Genomic DNA, 10,081 nt, shown 5'->3' with positions numbered 1-10,081 from the left:
GCCGATTCAGTTTTTGAATATGGCTCCCGGCTACTTCTGTGACGTCCAAAAATGAGCATTCACCAATGACCAATCAGACAACCCCCCAACGCTCTGGAGTCTGGACCCCCTGCAGGTTTCGCCCGGTCTTTGGCCTGGTGTATTGCGGCCTTAAATCCTATGACATTACCATGGAGCATGGGGGTCTGGATGTTCATGCCGTTGACAGAGACCAAGCCTCCATGCTTCAGCTTCACTGTCATGTTGTCCAGAGAGGGCAGGGTGAGAGTCACTGAGCGGGTGCACACAGCATCCTGGTCGTCTGCACACTGAAGCACAGAACAAACAAAATCCTGAGTATTGATATGATTGTGAAAACACAGAAAGAGAGACACGAACGGTACTGTACATCTGCATTATGACTGTAAGTCGGCATACTACAGGCCAGGCATACCTGTACAGTCTCAATGATGACAGAGAACTGTCCGTTAGTGCAGTCCCTGGCCAGCAGGTACTGACACTGTCCGGTGAAGGTGAAGAACTTGTTATCGAACGTCTTGAAGTGAGACTGACCCATCACCAAGCACTCTCCTACAACACGGTACAGACAAACGAAGGAGGTTGTTTCCACAATGCCTGAACAATGACTGAATAATGAGGAAAACTCCAGAGTCAGTGAAAACATTGAGTACATCTTCCTCACCAGGGCAGCCTTCGTTGGTGCATTCCCACGAGCCATGACGGCACACACTGGAGATAACAAAGACTCCACTTAGTTAGTGATGGAAAACGTGTTAAAAACTGTACCGTATGCATCAATTATTACCTATGTTGCTATGTATGTATGCTTGACAAACAGAGTGGGCCCACTCACCAGGTGTTACAGTCCTGAGAGATGCTGGCTCCTGGAGGGAAGTGTTTGCCCATGTGCGCACAGGAACACTGGGACACTTCCACGCAGCGGTCTCCGTCCAGTACCTTCCCCACTGACACACGACACAGACACGTCCATACACATATACTGTTATTTGACATGTTTGGAGGGGAGGAAACAGACATGGATGAAACTGGCGGAGAATAGGAGTATAAAGGGGGGGCGTATTACCGGGGCATGTGCAGCCGTCGACACACTCTTCCTTACACACCTCCTGGATGTTGAGACTCTGGCAGGTGGTAGAGCATGACTGGCTGCATTCCTTGTACTCCATCCCTATTGGACACTTGGGGGCTGTGGACAGACGCACAAACACACATGGGCATTTGGGTCACAGGGATAACAGGCTCGGTGGCCCTATTAGACACTTGGGGGCTGCATAGTAAAATCCCATGGTTCATTTAACTCCAAAGAGTGAACAAATGTACACACTCTTTTCAGAGTTAAAATAACCCATTTTACTGTGCGTGGACACACACACACACACACACACACACACACACACACACACACACACACACACACACACACACACACACACACACACACACACACACACACACACACACACAAGGATACAAATGAGCACGCACACACACATGCACAAGCATTATGGCCTTAATGGCTTGTCAACACATTGTCTGACTTACAGCATTGGCTCTCCTCCAGCCAGCCTTTCAGCAGCGTCCCGTGGGCGTGACATGTCCGTGCGTACTCCAATAGGACGGCACAGTGGCAGTCTTGCCCCGCCCCATGGCCACAGTGACACGCCTCCTCCTCACACAGAGCCAGGAAGGCCTCGGGGGAGACCAGGTGGGCACAGTGCAGAAACGCACTGGAGGTCTGCAGGACACGACAGCTGGACAACTCCTGAACACATACCGTACATTCATAGACACACACAGATGCATTCATTTATTTTTAGCTGTGATTAAATATATATGATGCAATGCCATTTTCAGAAGATTGTTATTGCTATTTCATCACTCAGTGAGTGGTGACAACTTTCAGCCACTTTCATAGTGGCTGAAAGTTGACAGGAATCTACTCTCCTCAGTTCAAATCAATACTCACACAGTCAGACTCTTGGAGATACATTGCAGGTAAACCCCAAATGAACATATATTGTTAACATTCATCATTGTGATGGGTCCAGTGGCTTTTCATGAACTTATTGGAGTTTTACTATTGGCTTTCCGCCATCGATGCCCAGTCATATAGTGTAGGGTTCACACAAACATCTCCACAGTGCAAATCAATAGAAATCAAAAATGTAGGAACCACATGCACAAGGGACCTACCAGCCTTGAGACAGCTGCAGTATTTGTGGAAGCAGATAAAAACAAGAAACACAATTACAATCACAGTGTCTGTGACATATGAAAATAAATTAAGAATAGTTTCCATGGGCACAAGCTAGCCTCTGTGCTCTCCTATGGTGTGCAGGGAGAACCAGCTGAAAATATTATGAGATTCATATAGATCACAATGGATGTCATTGTGGCCTTTATCATGACATCAGTGTACTTTCCAAAAGAGGGATTGTTCATCTTACAATCAAGACGAAGGTCATGTCCAAACTTCTCCTGTTGTTAAAAATAACAGTGTTTATTTATTTGTAACTCCAAGAGTGTGCAAATGCAACATTTGTACAGAGTTAAATTAACACTCAGGACTTTTCAGTTCAGAGCTATAAGAAGACTTGTTTAGTTGATGAAGGCTCTTTGATAGGATGGAGAATGAACAGATGCAGACAAGGAGATTGTCAGGGTCTCTTGCCTCGTTGTTTTAAAAGCTGACAGGACGAGAGAACAGATGAGACACCAAAGAGAAATGCTTGTGCTTCCCCTGGGAGATGAATCAAGTGTATGTATTCTCTGACATAAATATACTCTTGTACACTGTGTTTGCGAGGCAACTCGCATGAGCCCGCTAGAATTCATTCCCATTGTGAATAGCCTTTGGCCAGGTAGAGTCTATTGGAGGGAGATCTTACGTATTTTTCTCTTTTGGCATCCTTCAGACATGGCCATGACAGTGCCAATGGCACTTCTTGATCTCGTGAGAGATACAGTGTTGGTCTTTTGGTGGTGATCGAGATCTTTATTTGGCCAAAACACCTTCCAGGTAAGATATCTGTTATGAAAGGCATCAACTTTTGACATATTCTGTGTTCACTATGTTTTGGAGCTGTACAGCAGCACAGACTTAAGATTGCAGTTAATAAAACCAGATCTTCGTTTTGATGGTGTGATACATAACATATACAGATAGACATAGATTTCCAGGTGTTATGCAAGCTACGAAAGGTACTGTCAGGATCATCTCCACAATAAGGCTACATGCTTGTTATATAACATATATTGTTTAAAAGCAGGTGCTGGACCAATAGAAGACAGCAATGAAAACATGAAAGAAGGTCTGCACACTGTAGCTCCCTTAACTGCAATTGATTGACACATCCACAAGTTTTGTTTCGAGCTACTCCTCTTCCTCAGTCTGAAGAAGAGCATTACACATTACGTGTGCCAATATATTGCTCTTAATGGAAATACGGTGCAGACCTCATGTTTTCAATATAAGGAATATGTATAGCATAACATTCCCAGCTTGGAAAATGTTCCCACATAGTAATGACTGCCTCCTGGCACCAGTTAATATTTGTCATCATTTGTGATTCTTCATTGAAGTACATTGTTTCATGAATCACCTGTAGGATAGCCTGAGGCTACGAGCTCAATCCATGGTCTTGAAGGGCGGACCCAAACACAGCCGCCTGGATTTGTGCGTGGCTTCCTATTGCTTCACCAATCTATGTCCCCGCCTCCCCTCCCCTCCCCCCCTCGGCCTGTGCACGGAGCACGCTGACGTCACCAAATTTAGAGCGACGCCCCTCTGCACTCTGATTGGTTAGGAGATAACAAGGTCCAAGACCATCCTTCCTGCATCGCTCCCCCAGGCTTTTTCTCTTTTGTAACAAAAAAAAAGCCTGGGTTTCCGAGGCTACCTGTAGGATGACATGACAGCAAGACACTAGATGAGCTGACCATAACAACGCAGACATTCGGGCCTTACACACTACACACACACACACACACACACACACACACACACACACACACACACACACACACACACACACACACACACACACACACACACACACACACACACACACACACACACTCAAGAAAATGATTGGCCCTCTCACCGCTGAGGTGTCTTTTGTGCTGTTACAAGTCTGGCTGGCAGGGCTGACACGTCGACAGGACTGCCCAGCTCCTTTCATCGCCCATGAATTTGCAAAGTCATAACTGTCCTCAGTCTGGAAACCTGAGATCAAATTCACACAGACAGCAAACAACCTCAGATTGACAGATTTCTTTCTTAATGTGACCCTCACCTCTCCACCTTTCTCTTGCTTACTTTCTCCTCGTTATCTTTTCCTGTTATGGGTTTCAACTCTTCCTGTGGTGACTCAGATCGTTTCCTAAATTCCAGTAATTACGCACTTAGACTTTTCTTTTCATCCATGTCTCCCACACAAACACTGACACACTCACACTGCTTCATGCAGAGCCCGACCGATGCCAGATGTATGGGTCCGATGCCGACCAAGGTTTTGGAAAGTCCTGGACCACTGACACATTTTTAATTTATAATTACCCATACCGATGTCATCAAATAAGTCTATAAGTGGCCTATATATCAGCCAAACCCATGGCATATATCGGTCCGGCTCTAGCAGAGTCACACACTATATACATATCCCTCCCCTTTATGTACCCTCTTGAGCAGTATAATCGTCGGTGGGAACAGAGTTGAAGTTGCCACACAGCCCACAGGTGCGGTTGCCATGGTGTTTGGTCAGCGTCACAGCAATGTTGGCGGCGTTGTCGATGGTAACGGTGAAGCCGAACTCCTCGCTCCACAGCTTATAGAAGCCAAGCTCCTGGCCCGCGAACACGGCGTGAGACGCATAGGGCAGGGAGAGCCTACACACAAACAGACACAAACACTAGAATGTCCCAATCCAGTGAGCTGTGTGTGTGGTATTTTTGGTCAACAAGGATGAGTTCTACTGATTTCATCATGTTTTTATCCAATAACCTTCCTGTGTTCTATCTAACACAGTAAAGTCCTCTGTGTCAATTTATCCATTTGTAAGTGTGCAGATGTAAGGGAAAGGGGAACATTTGGTTACATTTGTACACCCTCAGAGTTAAATGAACAGCACTGAAGATCTTTCTGGGTATCTACCTCTTTCCTCCTTCTGAGAGACGTCCATCAGCAGACAGGTGCAGCTCAAAGACGTCCCTCAGAAACAGAGTGACGCCGCTCCTCCTCCCATGGGCAAAGTCACCTGCAAACATACAGCACACAGTCAGACACATCACAGATACAGCCTGACACCCATACAGTAAGACACAGATACACACACGGACTGACAGTCACAGACACAGTTATGGACACAAAGACAAAAACTCACAGACACGGTCAAACACAAACACAAACAGAGACAGAAAGAAAGAAAGACAGACAGACAGACAGACAGACAGACAGACAGACAGACAGACAGACAGACAGACAGACAGACAGACAGACAGACAGACAGACAGACAGACAGACAGACAGACAGACAGACAGACAGACAGACAGACAGACAGACAGACAGACAGACAGACAGACAGACAGACAGACAGACAGACAGACAGAGAGACAGAGAGACACAGTCAGACACAGAGAGACGCAAACACAGTCAGATATAAATACAGTATTTACCACAGTGAACTTCATATGCAGACAGTAAGCACTCACTGTAATTGTGGCTGACATAAGTAAATGACTGAAGGTAAAATGAAGGGCTGTGTCCAAAGACTGGTGATAATTACTGCCCAAAGGTATAGCATCTCTTATTGTGGCATAATGACATTAATGCGTTGAACTACATCTGTGTACTGTAGTCTCACCCAGTAGGGTGAAGGAGCGGTGCTGACAGTCCCCAGCCAATAGGTAGCTGCAGTCTCCAGGGAACTCATACAAAACGCCGTCAAATGTATGAACGTGGTGTCGCCCGAACAGACTGCATCTGCCCGTCATGCCTGCCACGCAAGCTACACACCCACACACACACACACACACACAATTTTTCTGTTTTATATACAGTAGCAAAAAAGACAAAAAGAGCATTACGCTGCATAATTATAATGCATCGCATCAGCTATTTTGTGTGACACCGCCGTACGACGAAGTATAGGACTAAAGTCGTTAATCAGACTACTTAATTTATTTGATTACACAAAATCAATTAGAATTGTTTTGTGTCAAATCGTTGAGGTATAAAAAACACGCTTTTCGATGATTCGATTAATTGGAAAACTAACCGATACAATAACTGCAAAGAAAATAGTTATGGTTGCACTCCTAAGTTGACTTGAAGTACATTCAACTCACCTGTAAGATGCAGCAGAACCCACAGTTCTCTCCAACATCGCCGCGTGCTCACCTGAAACTCACACACACACACACACACACACACACACACACACAGACACACACACACACACACACACACACACACACACACACACACACACACACACACACACACACACACACACACACACACACACACACACATTTTTGACATCGATTTCACCACTACCATAATCACTACCACCACCACCATCATGTTTGGCCTGTTCTCTTAAAGTATCCAGACCCTCATGAGTTCCCTTGCGTACCTCCATGTCAGTGTCAAAACGTGGCCAAAGTTGTTCAGCAAAAGCAAATATAATCCAAATTGGGGAAAGTTAAATCCACAGGTTGCACGGTTCAAAGTGTGCACACTCAAGGCATCAAGTGAGCACTCATCCCTTAATCAGCAAGGAAACAGGAGAAAAGGTGCAACACTTATAAGCACTCACATAGAGACTGGAGCACAGAGGAAGCTCTGTTTTATAGCAAAGGAAATACCCCCCTTCGCTCATTGATACCCCCTACCACACACACACACACTCATACTCGATGCCAGGTTAAACAGGGTGGGAGAATATTATTATGTCCAATACTCTGTGTACGCCAAATACCCCCCCCCCCGCACACACACACACACACACACAACCACCACCACCAAAACACCCCTTGAAGGACAATGCCAGGAAGTGCCCGCTGATTGCCTGGCTGACAGACTGGTTGACCGTTACGCATGTGTATCGTTGCCAACTTAAACATCTCTTGAGTGGGATGAAACACGACGCACACTCACTGGAGATATCCCATGCAATCTTATCACGCTGCAACACTGGTACGAAACACACAAACACATGAGTCACCTGCACAAATAGCACACACACACACACTCACACACACACACACACACACACACACACACACACACACACACACACACACACACACACACACACACACACACACACACACACACACACACACACACACACAGGGAACAAACAAAATATGGCATGAGAGAAAGAGAGCTAAAAGGTACAGAGCTAAATCACAAGACAATGACAGATACATGTCACAACCTCACAAAAATAAAATGGAATTGTAACAGATAAAAATACAGTATGAATTCTGTGACATGATTATTTGGATGGATGGATGGATGGACGGACGATAGTGGACTATCAAAAAATAAGTAGACATCTTGATAACTGACAGTCTGATAGAAGTAGAGAAAACAATGGAAATGCTGTCTTTATGCAGGTGTTGTGACCTTACAGATTTGCATTTTCCCCCCCCCACAAATTTGATGGAGTGGATTTCCTTGCAGTAGCCCCACAGGTCTCACAGGCAGTGCACCAGTGCACCTAGTGCCCACTCTTCCTAGTGCCCAGTTTTCCCAGTGCCCAGTCTTCCTGGTGCCCACTCTTCCTAGTGTCCAGTTTTATCGGTGCCCGTTTTTACTTGAGTAATGTACTTTAATGTGGACGCAGCTAAATGATCTGGACTTTGCGGACGACCTGGCCCTTCCCTCTCTCACCCAGGAGCAGATGCAGGAAAAGACCAGCACCATCGCAGCTAATTCAGCTCGCCTTGGACTTAACATCCACAGAGGGAAGAGCAAAGTCCTGAGAGTCAACTCTGCCAGCACCTCATCATCCATCATGCTGGAAGGCGAAGCACTGGAGGAGGTTGACAAGTTCACCTACCTTGGCAGCATTGTCAACAAGCAGGGTGGAACAGAGGCAGATGTGAGAGTCAGGATTGGCAAGCCCAGGGTAGCTTACCCTCCAACTAAAAAACATCTGGAGCGCGAAATACCTGGCCATCACAACAAAGATCAGGATCTTTAACACCAATGTGAAGTCAGTCCTACTCTATGGTGCTGAGACATGGAGGACCACTATAAACACAACAAACAAAATACAGTCATTCATCAACACCACCTGTCTGCGACAAATCCTCCAGATCCGCTGGCCTTTACACCATCACATCAGCAACAAAGAACTGTGGCAACGCACCAACCAAAAACCAGCAGAGGAAGAGATCCTCAAACGGCGTTGGAGATGGATAGGCCAGCCATACTCTCCGTAAACCAGCCTCAAACGTTGTGGAACCCCCAAGGGAAAAGAAATAGAGGTCGGCCACGGCAGATGCCAAGAAAATGGGGTAATAGGCGTAAGTAAATGTACTTAATTACTTTACACCACTGCTTTCTTTCTTTCTTTCTTTCTTTCTTTCTTTCTTTCTTTCTTATTCCTTCTTATGCTTGCAAAACCAAGTATATGCAGTTACTTTAGCTAAAAGGTATTTTCAAGTTTCTATTTTTCATGTCATATTTTCGTCAAACTATAGGGCCTATGTTTTGTTGGGCATTTTCATATTATTACACATGGGGCAATATATTTTCGGTATGGGATTATTTATATTGAATTACCTCTCTCTCTTTAGTATTATTAGCCACTTTGCTTGTAACTTTCAACACTCATCTGCAAGACATGTATGTATTGTCTTACTTGAATTGGTAAACGTGTGTGTGTGTGTGTGTGTGTGTGTGTGTGTGTGTGTGTGTGTGTGTGTGTGTGTGTGTGTGTGTGTGTGTGCGTGTGTGTGTGTTTGTGTGTTTATAAAAATGACAATGACAGACAGACAATGCAATATATGTCTTTGTCAACATGGCTATGCGGCAACATTGCATTTGCTTCAACAATATCCTGCCAGGCTGTTAGTCTAGTTTCGTTTCCCAGGAGCCTGGCTGGGAAGTGCGATGACGTAATGTGCCTGAGAGCGCGTGGACGGAATTGAATATACATGAATGAACACGGTGCACGAGCACACAGGCTACTGTATGCTTGGATCCATCCAATCCAACACGCATATAAATTATGACATCACCTCTCTATTTCTCTCAGGCCCTATGTGAGAGGGCCTGGGCCTGTGTGTGACACACATATACATAGGCCTAGCTAATGGTCAATCCATCATGGCCTATAACCTAGTTGGCCTACACACTCTTGTTCTCTCCCCACGCATAAAAGACAAATACCTTTCTTTGATCCAGTTTGAATGCGGTGTCCCATGGAATTCAGGAAAGGTGGGCCGTGGGCACTAGGTTAGCCACTATAGGGAAATCTGGGCACCATCTTTTTGGGCAAGACTGGGCACTAACATTGCAGTATTGATACTTTTACTTAACCCATTCAGCATCTCTGTCATTTTAGGTTTAGTTGGCTATTCAAAAATAGCAGATTTATAACCTCATAGCGCGGCACCGAGTGCCACGCTATGAGCTTGTAGATCTGCTATTTTTGAGAAATCGTGAAAATGTGTGCAAATCTTTGAGTAAATATATTTTCAAAGCGAACATTTCTAACTCAAATCTTTGAATATGTATATATTTAAGCAAACATTTCTAACCCAAATCTTTGCTTCTGGGGGGTCCCTGGAACAAAATATTTTTCAAATGTTCACTTTAAAAACATACATATTTAAAGATTTGCACACATTTTCACGATTTTCCAAAAATAGCAGATCTACAGCTTGTATATCTGCTATTTTTGAATAGCCAAATAAATCTAAAATAGACACGAAGAAAGTGAAATAGGGGAAACGGCACCGAGGGAGAGCATGCATGGTTCAGCTGCAGCTTTGCACTGACAGTGTGTTATCTCGGGACCTCAGGGGGCGGGGCGGACCGCT

At 45.1% G+C, this 10,081-nt stretch overlaps 1 protein-coding gene across 1 annotated transcript in view; it reads right to left on the bottom strand.

The window, feature by feature from the left end:
* vwf (von Willebrand factor) overlaps positions 1-6,849 on the bottom strand; it is a 39,252-nt gene extending 32,403 nt beyond the window's left edge. The window contains exons 1-12 of the mRNA XM_080437890.1: positions 6,658-6,849; positions 6,368-6,419; positions 5,884-6,027; positions 5,174-5,276; positions 4,700-4,908; positions 4,125-4,246; positions 1,564-1,783; positions 1,085-1,207; positions 854-965; positions 683-729; positions 434-570; positions 170-308 (exon numbers count right to left, since the gene is read on the bottom strand). Of these exons, the coding sequence (XP_080294016.1) occupies positions 170-308; positions 434-570; positions 683-729; positions 854-965; positions 1,085-1,207; positions 1,564-1,783; positions 4,125-4,246; positions 4,700-4,908; positions 5,174-5,276; positions 5,884-6,027; positions 6,368-6,419; positions 6,658-6,663 (1,414 nt within the window). The 5' untranslated portion in view covers positions 6,664-6,849. The remainder of the gene's footprint in view (positions 1-169; positions 309-433; positions 571-682; positions 730-853; positions 966-1,084; positions 1,208-1,563; positions 1,784-4,124; positions 4,247-4,699; positions 4,909-5,173; positions 5,277-5,883; positions 6,028-6,367; positions 6,420-6,657) is intronic.
* Positions 6,850-10,081: the final 3,232 nt, after the last annotated feature.

This window comes from Gymnoscopelus braueri (assembly GCF_963280865.1).
Source record: "Gymnoscopelus braueri genome assembly, chromosome: 9".
NCBI lineage: Eukaryota > Metazoa > Chordata > Actinopteri > Myctophiformes > Myctophidae > Gymnoscopelus > Gymnoscopelus braueri.
The sequence above is the reverse complement of the archived record's forward strand: the minus strand, read 5'-3'. Positions and strand labels throughout refer to the sequence as shown.